Genomic DNA, 13,758 nt, shown 5'->3' on the forward strand with positions numbered 1-13,758 from the left:
GACAGGTGTAAGATGATATCTAATTGTGGTTTTGATCTTTATCTTCCTGATGGCAAGTGATGTGGAGCACTTTTTCATATGTCTATAGGCCATTTATATGTCTTCTTTGGAGAAGTGTCTGTTCATGTCTTCTGCCCATTTCTTGACTGGATTATTTGTTTTTTGGGTGTGGAATTTGAGAAGTTCATTATAGATCTTGGATACCAGCCCTTTATCTGTAATGTCATTTGCAAGTATTTTCTCCCATTCTGTAGTTTGCCTTTTCGTTTTGTTAATTGTTTCCTTTGCTGTGCAGCTTTTTATCTTGATGAAGTCCCAATAGTTCATTTTTGCTTTTGCTTCCCTTGTCTTTAGAGATGTGTCTTGAAAGAAGTTGCTGTGGCTGATGTCAAAGAGGTTACTGCCTATGTTCTCTAGGATTTTGATTGAAACTAAGGACAGAACTTGTGATAAGCACCAGGTGTTGTCTGGAAGTGTTGAATTGTACAAAATTTTATACCTGAAGCTAATATTACACTGTATGTTAACTGTAATTTAAATTTAAAAAAACTAGTTTTGTTTTGTTATGTTTTGTTTGTTTTTTGTCTTTAGCTCATGTCATCTACAAAGAGAATTAATTTTACTTCTTCTTTTTCAATTTGGAAGAATTTTAGTTATTTTCCTTAACTAATGGCTCTGGCTAGGTTTTCCAATACTATGTTGAATGTAAATGGTTGAGTGTGGACATCTGTATTTTATTCCTAATCTTAGAGAAAAACTTTTAGTCTTTCACCATTGAGTATGATGCTCCACTCTTGGATTTTCATATATGGCCTTTATTATATGGAGGTTGTTTCCTTTTATTCCTAGTTTGCTGAGTGTTTTTATCATGAAAGCTTGTTGAATTCTGTCAAATGATGTTTTTTCTACATCTCCTGAGGTATTAATGTAATTACCTCCCCCCTTATTCTGTGGTGTATCACATTGATTGATATTTATATGTTGGACCATCCTTATGTTCAGGGAAAATCTCACTTGATCAAATTGTGTAATCCTCTTAATGTGCTATTGAATTTAGTTTGCTAGAATTTGTGGAGATAACAGTGATCTTCTTTCCTTTTTTTTTTTTTTTTTACAAAGAAAACTGAAAATTTGCTGAGGCCAAGAGAAAGGAGGCAGTTTTACTCTTTGTTCCTCATGGAAAAAAAAATGCCAACTACTGGGTTGCAGGTATGCAAGCTTTTGACAACCTAAAAGCTGCCTTTTATAATTCAAGGGAGATCAGATTATTTTAATGCCATAACAATTGAACCCAGCTGTTAAAGTTATGCTTCCTCAGCCAACCCTGAAATTCTGAATTCTCTCATTGTTCTTAGGAGCAGCTCATACCTTCTTACTCTTAGACATGTTTAGGTAGATGAATACATTTGTCACTTGGGTATATATGAGCAAAAATGATGCTGTTATTTAGAAAAGCACTGCAATTTCAGCATTTTTTGTTGGAAGAATTGGATCTTTGGGTGGTGCTCTGAAGACATCAGTAAGTTATTTTATATTTCACTTTATTTATTTTATTATTTTCACACAATAAGGGGATTGAAACAGATGACCTCTAGTATATCCATGATTCTCATAACCAAACTTGTCAAGTCCTAAAGTCTCTTAAAACAATTCAAAGAAATATGCTAACATATGGTTATAATTAGGTATGGCAACCTAGGTGGCTTTTCACCTTTTTCAGGAGACATCTACTGAGCATTATACTCTTCATAGCTGCTATGACATCCTTGTTTCTCAGGCTATAGATGAGGGGGTTAAGCATAGGGGTAAGAATGGCATTAAACATAAAGAGGGACTGGTTTGTTTTTGGGGTTTTAGAAGATCCTGGCCTCATGTAGACTAATATGGCAGGGCCAAAGTAGAGAATGACCACACAGAGGTGGGAGAAACATGTGGCCAAGGCTTTGTTCTTGCCTTCAATGGAGTTCATGCGGAGGACAGCAAGGAATATGTGGAAATAGGAAGCCAGGATGAGACTCAGAGGGATGAGGACCACCAGAAAGCTTGAGATCACCACTGACTTCACATAGGTTGAAATGTCCTCACAAGTGAGCTTCAGGAGTGCCATGACCTCACACAAGAAGTGTGGGATCTCTCGAGGATGACAGATTGGTAAGTGCATGACATAGGCTGTATGAACTAGGGAAGTTATTGTCCCTCCTACCCAGGATCCAATGACCATCTGTTTACAGATGGTATGGCTCATCAAGACTGAGTAACGCAGTGGATTGCAGATGGCAATGTAGCGGTCATAGGACATAAGCGTCAGCAGAAGGCATTCAGAAATTCCCAAGGTTAAGCTGAATAAGATCTGGGCTCCACAGCCTATCTGTGATATGGTTCTTTTCCCTGAGAAGAAGTTTGTGACCATTTTGGGGACAGTAGTTGAGATCAAGGCCACATCAATAAGGGAAAGCTGGCTGAGCAGGAAGTACATAGGAGAGTGGAGTCGAGAATCCAGCCAGATGAGGAGAATGAGAACAGCATTGCCCATTACAGCCATAAGGTAGACCAGAAGAATGAGGCAGATAAGGATCACAAGGTGGCTAAGCTCAGGCCAGAGCCCCAAGAGAATAAAATCTGTGGTGACAGTCTTATTGTTTCTCTCCATGGCTGAACATCATTGCCCAGAAAAGAATGATAAGAGCACTATTCCATCCAATTTGTTATTGTACATCTGGTCTACTTTTCTTACTCTCAGGACTCCTCTCTCAGCTTGTTGTTATCTCTTTAGCATTATAAATAACTTCTTGACATATAAAATTTTCATCAATTATATCTCATGAATTTTTCAATAAACTACAATTTATACACTGTAGCTACTGTTACAAACTGTAATCACTAATAGTAACCAAATAAGAACACAGGTACATTTAATGTTCTATCAACTAAAAGCTAATCAATTTGATGAAAATGTATCACATGTATTTATTAAAGCACTTACAAATGCATCACCTTGAGGTCTTGTGCAGATATAACTTCAACAGAAGAGTTATGATCATTTTAGATTTATAAAAGTCAACATTTTCACTCAGTCTTGGGAGACTTCAGGAAAAATGAAGAAGATTCTCCTGAAGATGGGAAGAAAAGGTTTTGATAACCTGAGGACAGAAAAGCATTTTCAGAATTGAGCATTGTCTGTGCTTACCTTTTCTCTCCCACATAGGGAATTTTCCCATTTGCCCATGAGTCCTCCTTGCTCTGATCCCAACTCAAGTATTTCTTAAGTCAGGTAAACTAGAACAGAATTTCTAATCATGGCACCATTATTTAAGAAGAGACCTAATAAAAATGGTTGTTGCTAGTTTCACAGAAATTTTCCTATTCTGCGTGAAGTTTGTTTCTGTCATCAAGGTAATTCAAGGTACTAGTTGATGCTGTACAAAAGTAAGACAGAAGGTAATGATGGAGGAGATTAATAGGGTCCATCTTACAAGAAGTGCTTTATTTTAAAAGGTAGAATATCGGGGCGCCTGCGTGGCTCGGTCCTTGAGCGTCTGCCTTCAGCTCAGGTCATGGTCCCGGGGTCCTGGGATCGAGCCCCGCATCGGGCTCCCTGCTCAGCGGGAAGCCTGCTTCTCCCTCTCCCACTCCCACTGCTTGTGTTCCCTCTCTCAGTCAAATAAATAAATAAAATCTTTAAAAAAAAAATAAAAGGTAGAATATCTATTTTAGCAAAGGTTTGGTTGGACATATAAACTGTAGAAGCAGATGCAGTATTGTAGATCAGCTAAAAACACAGCCTCCAGAAGATCAGTACCAGAGTTTGAAGCTTCATCTAAATCACCATATTTAACTGCCTGATGGCCTTTGTGTAGTTGGATCATCCTTCTGTGTCTGTCTTCCTTCTTCTGTAAAATTGGACTGAAGCCTACCCGCACCACAGGAGTGACATACAGATTAAAAGAATTAGTGAGCATAGAGATTCTAGAACATTGTCGGCCAACAGGTTTAAATGCCTATATTAGGCATACTTTGAAGTTCAATTGACATAAATAGCAGAATCAGTGCCCTCATGTCCCTTAGCAGTCCCAGAGATGTGCATATGTGTAGAGTCAGTCAGAGTGATTCCAGTGCTTCTTGCAGTTTTCACCTGTACCTGTAGGTACAATTAAAAATAATGTTAAGGACAAGAATTTATAGCACATGTATGAGTGTGATGGAGGAAGGGTGGTGAACAATCCATAAGTTTGAGACATATATTTTTCAAAAACGAGTGAGCAGAGAAAAAGCAATTCAGTTTAATTTTAAGTGCTGAAGTGTATTAGCCACTTTCAAAGTCCTAGCTCAAATGCTCTCTTCTGTGGTTCTGAGACATGGCTTCACCTCTCCTCCTATCTTCTATATTCATCAGTCTCTCATGGTGTATATTGCCTTCTGCCTTATACCATAGTTACTAATGGACAGATATCCTTTTCCTGAACCCTGTAGTTTGGTAATATTTTCAGAAGAGGGGTTCTGTTTTGTTTTTGTTTGTGTTTTTGTTTTCCTCCTTTGTAAATATTTTGAACACTCAAGCCTGCCTAGGTCTGTAACATGAAGACATAGGTTATCAATAATTGTGTGATAATAAACTTTGTTTGCATATTTTCTACTTTATAGCTTTTGAAAAGTTAATAATATAATATCTGATTTTTAGTTTCATGGGGCTTATGAAATAAAATATTTCAGTTACTTAAAGTTGCCTGATGAAAACACGCCTGTACCCTCCTCCAGACCTATTGAATCATATTCTACATGCAGGTCTTATAATTAGACCAGATAGAGGAATATGGATGTAGTACAATGTTTATATTATATAAACAAGGAAATGATACTCATTGAAATTAAGGGACTTGGCCAAATTGATGCAGTGTCATGTGATAATTGATAGTTCACAGAGTAAGTCAAGTAAGACTTGAAATCCTATCAGATATATCTTTCAGCTACATTCAATACTGTATTGTAAATTATTTACAGAACAATAAAAATCTTATTTTTTCCATTTTTTCAGTGTACATCTGAGATTATACATTCCCATAAAATCATGTATTTCTCTGCTAGATTTAAATAATATTACATCAAAAACTAATGATGTACTGTATGGTGACTAACATAACATAATTAAAAATATAACAAACTAAATAAATATTTATGGTAAAGTAAATGAATTGGAGATTTATGTATTGACAAATTTAAAACTTAATACCTCACTCTTTCCATAACTCATTTCACTGATTCACTCAGTTATTCTTTCACTCTACACATGTCTATTGAGTTCAGTATCTGTGCTGGGCAAATTCTAGACTATAAAGTTACAAAGATATATATATGAACATCACCTCTGGCATCAGTAAGTTGAGGGAAAGAGACCATTATTATAACAAAATGTGATATTGGTTTTAAAGGAAATTGTTCAAACGTTACAAAGAAATAAGGGAAGACTTTGTGCTGGAGATAATATTTTAATTACATCTTAAAAATGTGGAAGAGCTTTCCCATTTGAAAAAGGGCATTCCAGGTGTCAGAAACACTGTGCATAAAGAAGCAGAACAGCAGAGAATAACATGGAAAGTTCTTCAGGGCTATGGCTTAGACTTTCTGGATAAAAGTGAGAGGAAGTGAGATGTAATATTAGAAGTAACTTGCAAATGGGAAGGGGAAAATTGGGCATTTATATGATCATGATGGAGAGGAAATACAGTGGAAAGGTTAATGAATTCAATAATATTTTATTAAGCCAAACTTTGGCCAAATTCTAGAAATTTACAGATGCTCAGTGCTCAATGCATGTTTCCTGAATGCTGGCTGTTATAAGTGTCAGGAACCTTGATCATGTGTTGTGTTGCTTATAAGCATTCACAGTACTCTCTGTGGGTGTGTCATAATAAAGCACCCTACTTAGTTTGTCAGAGTCATATAAACAATGGTTCATATAGCATTTGGACAAAAAAAATGTAGTTGTTGCCCGGATCTTAGAACTGTTGTATTCTGTGTGGGAGAGCTGTAACATCTTTGCCGTTTTCACCATACAGACTGGTTTGTAAGGATTATAGGGGATACAGGGAAGACAAGAACTCTTTTCATTTATGATGGTGTACATATATATATTAACCATGAGATCAATGCATTTTGCCTTTACCATAGTTATTTTCCTAACTTAAGCCAAATTATGAACAGGACTGTCACCTTCTCTACTTGAATCCTTTTTCAGATGGTTTCCCTGGCCCACTTCTTGTACTCAACATTCACAGGTTTTTTGATATTTTCAAGAATGTTCCCAGTAATTGATCTGCTGCATATATTGTTCCAATGTTTAATCTGGAGACTAAAGTGGAGACTAAATTTTTAGCAGAGGAAAAAGCCTTAGGAAAAAGGAAGGATCTCTAATGCTGGAATGCCAAACATCATCAGAGCAATGGGGAAATGTGGGAGTCCTCCTGGCCCATGCCAGGTCAAGCTATATTATAAGTAGCTGCCCACTCCTCCCACCAATAAGAGTGATACCTTATGGTGTCCTTTTTTCTGCACTGTCCCCATATTGCTTTCTTAGTTTTTACCAATCCTCTTTTAGCCACTTAATTTTCCACCTTCTTTTTTTTATCACTTTCATCCATACTATCATCTTTTCTTCTCATCCAAAAATTAACCCTCCACAAAGCTTTACTTTTGCCCTATTATTCTCCTCTCTCTTACTTATAGGCCTAGTGTAGGTTCAGAGTCAAACAAGAAGAGTTACAGTATTTTTTCCTGAGATAGATTTTAGTCAAGCAATTGTTATTTACTTATAAATGCATTTTGCCCCTCAGAAGTGAGTATTATGATAGATGAATATAGGGGATACAGTATATCCGTTGATGGATCTATTTCTACTCAATTCCTTTTTAAAGAGAATGAAGATTTGGGTTTGCCTTTTGCGCTTAGTCAATGTAAATATATAAAAAATCAATATATAAGGAAACAAAGGTATCTTAGGAGTATTCAGTGAAGAAACAGAATCCATTTGTTTGGCACTAAAAACACCTTAGCTATAACAATTAGATTTACCACTTTGAATGTTCATTGACATTAAAACACATTTAGTACAACTCATCACCTTAACAACGATGATAATAATAATATAATAGTTTCTGATCACTCAACAAATACTAGTGCTTTACATGCATGGATATATAATTGAATTCTCTCAATAATCCATAAGATAAGAATTAATTAATATGAATTGAGGAATCTATTCTATTTACAATTGCACCAAAAGCAAGAAGATACCTAGGAATCAACCTAACCAAAGAGGTGAAAGACCTGTCCTCAGAAACTATAACATACTGATGAAAGAAGTTCAAGATGACACAAAGAAATTGAAAGACAATCCATGCTCATGGATTTAAAAGAAAAATAGTTAAAATAGTTTGCTACCCAAAGCAATCTATGCATTTGATGCATTCCCTATCAAAATACCATCAGCATTTTTTGCAGAGATAGAACAAACAATGCTAACATATGAATGGAACCACTAAAGACCCTAAATAGCCCAAACAACATTGAAAAAGAAAGGCAAAGCTGGAGGCATCAGAATTCCAGACTTCAAGTATTATGACAAAGTTGTAGTGATCAACACAGCATGGTACTGGCACCAAAATATACAAAGAGATCAATAGAACAGAATAGAAAACCCAGAAGGAAACCCACAACTATAGTCAATTAATCTTCAACAAAGTAGGAGTAAATACCCAATGGGAAAAAGATGGTGTTGGGAAAACTGGTCAGCATCATGCAAAAGAATGAAACTGACTGCTTTCTTACACCATACACAAAAATAAATTCAAAATGGATGAAAGACCTAGATGTGAGTCATGAAACCATAAAAATCCTAGAAAAGAACACAGGCAGTAACCTCTTTGACACTGGCCATAGCAACTTCTTACTAGATATGTCTCTTCAGGCAAGGGAAACAAAAGCAAAAATAAACTATTCAGACTACAACAAAATAAGAATGTTTCTGCACAGTGAAGGAAACAATCAATAAAACTAAAAGGCAACCCATGGAATGGAAGAGGATATTAGCAAATGACATATCTGATAAAGGGTTAGTATATAAAATATATAAAGAACTTATAAAACTCAACAACCCAAAACTGAATAATCCAATTTAAAAATGGGCTGATGACATGAATAGACATTTTTCCAAAGAAGACATTCCAAAGATGGCCAACAGGCACATGAAAAGATGCTTAACATCATAGGGGATAATCAGGGAAATATAAATTAAAATTGCAATGCAATATTACATCACACCTATCAGAATGGCTAAAATCAATAACACAAGAAACAACCGGCTTTGGCAAGGACGTGGAGAAAGGGCAACCCTCTTGTACTGTCGGTGAGAATGCAAACTGTTGCAGCCACTATGGAAAACAGTATTGAGGTTCCTCAAAAAGTTAAAAATAGAACTACCATATAATCCAGCAATTGGAGTTCTAGGTAATTACTTAAGAATATAAAAATACTAATTCAAAGAGATACATGCACCCCAATGTTTATAGCAGCATTACCTACATTAGCCAGAATTTTGAAACAGCCCAAGTGCCCATCGACTGATGAATGGATAAAGATGTAACACACACACACACACACACACACACACACACACACACACACACACACTGGAATATTACTCAACCATAAAAAATAATGAAATCTTGCCCTTTCCAAGGACATGGATGGATCTAGAGAGTACTATGTTAAGTGGAAATGTCAGTCAGAAAAAGGCAAATACCATATGATTTCACTCATATGTGGAATGTAGGAAACAAAACAAATGAAAAAAGGAAAAATAAAAAAGAGAGAGAGGCAAACCAATAACCAGACTCAGCTATAGAGAACAAACTGATGGTTACCAGGGGGGATGGGTTAAATGGTGATGGGGATTAAAGAGTATACTTGCTGTGATGAGAACTGAGTGTTGTATGTAAGTGTTGAATCACTATACTGTACACCTGAAATTAATAGTGTATGTTAACTAACTGGACTTTATTTTTTTAAAGATTTTATTTATTTATCTGACAGAGAGAGAGAGAAAGCACAAGCAGGGGGAGCAGCAGAGGGAGAGGGAGAAGCAGGATCCCCGCTGAGCAGAGAGCCCGACGGGGGGCTCACTCCCAGGACCCTGGGATCATGACCTGAGCTGAAGGCAGACACTTAACCTCCTGAGCCACCTAGGTGCCCATTGGACTTTAAATAAAAACTTAAAAAACAAATGACGAATGAATTAATATGGAACACTACATCAAAAACTAATGATGTAATGCATGGATATTAACATAACATAATAAAATTTTAAAAATATATGAATAATTGTACCTCTATTTTACCAATAAGAGCAGTGGAGCTGAGAAGGATTGGGTAATTTTCCAATGGCAGAGGAACCATGAGGTAACCCTGGCAATCTGATTCTAGAGCCTGCCCTTGATGTACCAAAGAATGCTTCTCAAAGTTATCTGCTCATGAGAATCAAAGAAGACTCCTATAAAAAATACAGATTTCTGGGGTGCCTGGGTGGCTCGGTTGGTTAAGCATCTACCTTCAGCTCTGGTCATGATCTCTTGGTCCTGGTATGGAGCCCAGAGTCAGGGTCCCTGCTCACCTGGGAGTCTGCATCTCCCACTCCCCCTGCCCCTCCCCCCGCTCATGCGCTCTCTCTCTCTCCCTCTCTCAAATAAATAAATAATGAAAATCTTAAAAAAAATCCACATAAATACGAATTCCTGAACCACACCATACTGGAATGGGGCCTGGAATATTAACAGGAACTTCATTTGAGTCTTAAAAAGCAGAAGAGTAGAAATTCTTCAGGAAACCAAAATGCTTCAATGGCATGTTCTCAGAAAATATATTTACATCTTCAGTTACCACAGTCCATGCATTGAATTTTTCCTTAGTATCTGTGTTTTCTTCTAGGTGCTTGTCCCTTTCCTTGAGAGGATTAGATAAAAGAAACAGGTAGAATTAAGCACATCTGTGTTGTACCATCTGTCTTGGAATAAACAAACAATATGGCTTGGCAACTTTTAGCCCACCTGGCAATGAAGAGGTGTTTGTTATGGTGTCCAGTAACCCTCATGAGCTATCTCCCCTGATTGTAGCCTCTCTCCCAGGGACCAAGCAGAATAGAGAGGGATTGGACACTCCACACCCTGGGTGGCTGTCTGGCTGTCCAGTTCTTACCTCTTTAGAGATAAGTTTTGCCTGTGTTAAGCTTCAAAGCAATTCTGATAACCCTGAAACAGAGGTGTCATCCATGAGAACAACTCCATCCCTCCCTCTGATGTCAAAACAGCTCACTAACTGGGGGGAATACTTGTCTGTAACTTCTCCTCACCTTGGATGAGAAAGAGACAGAAAATAAATCAAATAAAATTATGACCTGTCCATGATGGCTTTGGATTTAGCATGGCCTTCCACACGTTTTCTGTCAAAAAAAAAGAACAATTAGAATAGATAGTGTGAATTCTAAGGGACTGCCTGATATGGTGATTCTTATATGACCATACATATACAAATCAACTCTTTAAAAAAATGTTGGATCATATGATGATTATCTACTTTGGTTTCTCTTTTAATATTAATGTATTTTTATTGGTTATAATTTTTAATTAATTCTATGTTTAATGTTTTCACATCAATGTGCTAAACCAGCCAAATGGACAACTAGGGAAAAAGTACAAAGAAGTTTTACAGATCCCACTGTGTCAATACATATTTTATTGACTAGAGAAAATAAGTCATGAGCTTTTCTTTATTGAATACAAGTTATGCCAGGTAGCGTACTCAGCTATTCACATACTATACTGCATCCAGTTCCAATGATACCTCAGATTTGTGTGCTCTTGCTTCATCCAGTTTACTGATTTCAAAGTTAAAGTGTGGAAACATTAAGTCTTTGCCCAAGACCACTGAGGCAGGTGGTGGGGCTGAACCTTTAACCCTATTCTTTTGGACCCTGGAGCCCAGGACCTTAATTGCCATCATTAATGTAAGATTTTATACCCAGGATACATTTGACCTTCTCTATTATCTAACTTATGAGGACAAATCATCCTAGAGATGAAAAATTAAAATAAAATCTGAACATTAAATAAAAACTCTTACAGGGAACAATAATGAATATGGACATTATTTATTAACCACTCATAGAGTTATGCTTTTATCTACATTCTCAAGATGATTTAACTATTTTACCTGCCTTGTCCATCAGAGTTAATATACACAAATGATACAAAATTATTTTTAATAGCCTACACTTATCATCATTAATGCAAATCAACTGTTACAGTATTAATATGCTTTTTATTTGAAATACATGAAAACTTCAGGCACCAGAGTAAATGTTAAAGTTGGCTACCTTACAATTTCTGTCATTCCTTTTGTGATTGCTGCCTGGACTCCCAGGTTTCTTTGGTGTTGTACTCTGGGTGAGAAGCAGTTGGTTCTCCTTTCCCATGTCTGAACTAAGACGAAGAATTGGTTGAGGGTGTGGGTAGATAGAGGGTCATTTTATCTTCTCAGATCAGACTGGCTCAAATATTATGAGAAGGGACTATAAGTTAAGGTTCTGGTCAGAGACAGGACATATATTACATAATCCAGATCCTTTGCTAATTGAAGACCTCAAGAGGAAATGTCCTAGAAACATCCTGTCCCCAGACTTTAATTAGCATGAATTTGTATCATCAGGTCTGAATCTTTACAATTATTCTCTGAAGAAAAATAGCCACCATTCACAAGATGGCCAGTCAGGCCACCACAAATCTATCCAACATTTTTACTTAGCTCTGCCTCTCCTCTACATCATCACTGGACTCATCATTGTAGCAAAGGATAGAGAGAGGCTGGGACAGGGTCTTTTCTGAAAGCTGAATTTACAATGCATTTAACAACAACAAAAAAGGACATAAAAATACAATAAAATAACTAAATCTGACATACGTATACAGAACACTCTACCCAAAAAAAAACAACATACACCTTCTTCTCAATTGCCCAGGGGATATTTTGCAGAACTGATTTTATCATCAGAGTCTGGTCAGAGTCTAAATTCTAGGAGCTTTATTTTATTATTATTTTTTTATCATTAATAACAATGTCATTTATTTATTTATTTATTTATTTATTTATTTATTTATTTATTTTATTATGTTATGTTAGTCACCATACAGTACATCATTAGTTTTTGATGTAGTGTTCCATGATTCATTGTTTGAGTATAACACACAGCGCTCCATGCAGTTCGTGCCCTCCTTTATACACATCACCGGGCTAATGCATGCTCCCATCCTGCTCCCCTCTAAAACCCTCAGTTTGTTTCCTGGAGTCCATAGTCTCTCATGGTTCGTCTCCCCACCCGACTCCCCCCCCCCTTCATTTTTCCCTTCCTTCTCCTAATGTCCTCCATGCTATTCCTTATGTTCCACAAATAAGCGAAACCATATGATAATTGACTTCCTCTGCTTCTTGACTTATATCACTTAACATAATCTCCTCCAGTCCCATCCAAGTTGATGTAAAAGACGGGTATTCATCCTTTCTGATGGCTGAGTAATATTCCATTGTATATATGGACCACATCTTCTGGAAACTTTAAAACTCAGTGAGGCTTAACTCTGGGAGCTTTAAAGGTCAGTGTGCTTAACTCCAAGAGAGCCAGAGGGCAATAGGAAAGAGTTCACACCCCTTAAGAGCCAGCATACTAAATGACTCAGTTGAGACAGAGCACAAAAACAACAGTTTGAAAAGTGCTTGGGGTAGACATGAAGATTTATTGACTGTCTTAGAACATGTGCCAGAAGAACAGAGATCTGCAATAAATTTATCCAGAAACAAAAGTGTTGGTGGGTATCATTTCTCTTCCACTCCTTCAGCCTAGATAAGAGAACACCTGAGGGCGTCAGCACTAACTCTCTCCATCTACCTTGCTAATGCCATGTGCCCCATCCCTCTATTCCCCATCCTAACTGAACAAGACAGGAATTCTCTCAAAGCAGCTCCTTCTCCACCACACCCTGCAGATAGCCCCAACCAGATCTGCACCACTCCACAGTGACTCCTGCCCTGGGGAGGGGGGAATAAATAAACACAGTCATCAGCAGTTCCAGCAGTGTGACCCCTTAGCTAGCTGTGTGGGTAGCATGCCTTGTCCTTCACTCTGCCTGCAGGTGTGGCAGAGAGGTCAACTGCAGAGAGTTAGGTTAAATGCCTGTCCCACCCTCCAAGAAGACTGCAGCAGCCTCAGGAAGACATCTCTATAGCAGAAGAACCAAACCCTGCCCAGTGCACCCACAGCAGGCAAAGTGGATCTTTGTAGTTGGCTGAGCTGTAGGCAATCATTGTTCAGTCACAACAGGACTGAGTGCACACAGCCCACACAGAGGACACCCCTGGAGCACCTGGTTTTGGTGACTGGGGGGATCGTACTATAGGGCATCACAGGACCTCTTCTGCACAAGGTCACTGATTTTAAGACCTGAGAGTAGCTGACCTACCTAATACATAGAAACAAACACAAAGAGTTATATAAAATGAGGAGAAAGATGAGTATGTCCTAAATGAAAGAATGAGACCAAATCACAGTAAAAAAGCTAAATAAAATGGAGATAAGCACTATGTGTGCTAAAGAATTCAAAGTAATTGTCATGCATCCATTTCTGTATCAGTTAGGAAGGATGTTGGTTTTGAGGTTGGGGT

General features: G+C 37.4%; 1 protein-coding gene across 1 annotated transcript; it reads right to left on the bottom strand.

Moving 5' to 3' along the window:
- Nucleotides 1-1,681: 1,681 nt before the first annotated feature.
- On the bottom strand, nt 1,682-2,650 carry LOC118540886 (olfactory receptor 2AJ1-like). Its single transcript, XM_036100234.2, has one exon. The coding sequence runs from the start codon at nt 2,648-2,650 to the stop codon at nt 1,682-1,684; it is 969 nt and encodes a 322-aa protein (XP_035956127.2).
- Between the last annotated feature and the right edge of the window lie 11,108 nt (nt 2,651-13,758).

Source organism: Halichoerus grypus, chromosome 2 (assembly GCF_964656455.1).
Source record: "Halichoerus grypus chromosome 2, mHalGry1.hap1.1, whole genome shotgun sequence".
Lineage (NCBI taxonomy): Eukaryota > Metazoa > Chordata > Mammalia > Carnivora > Phocidae > Halichoerus > Halichoerus grypus.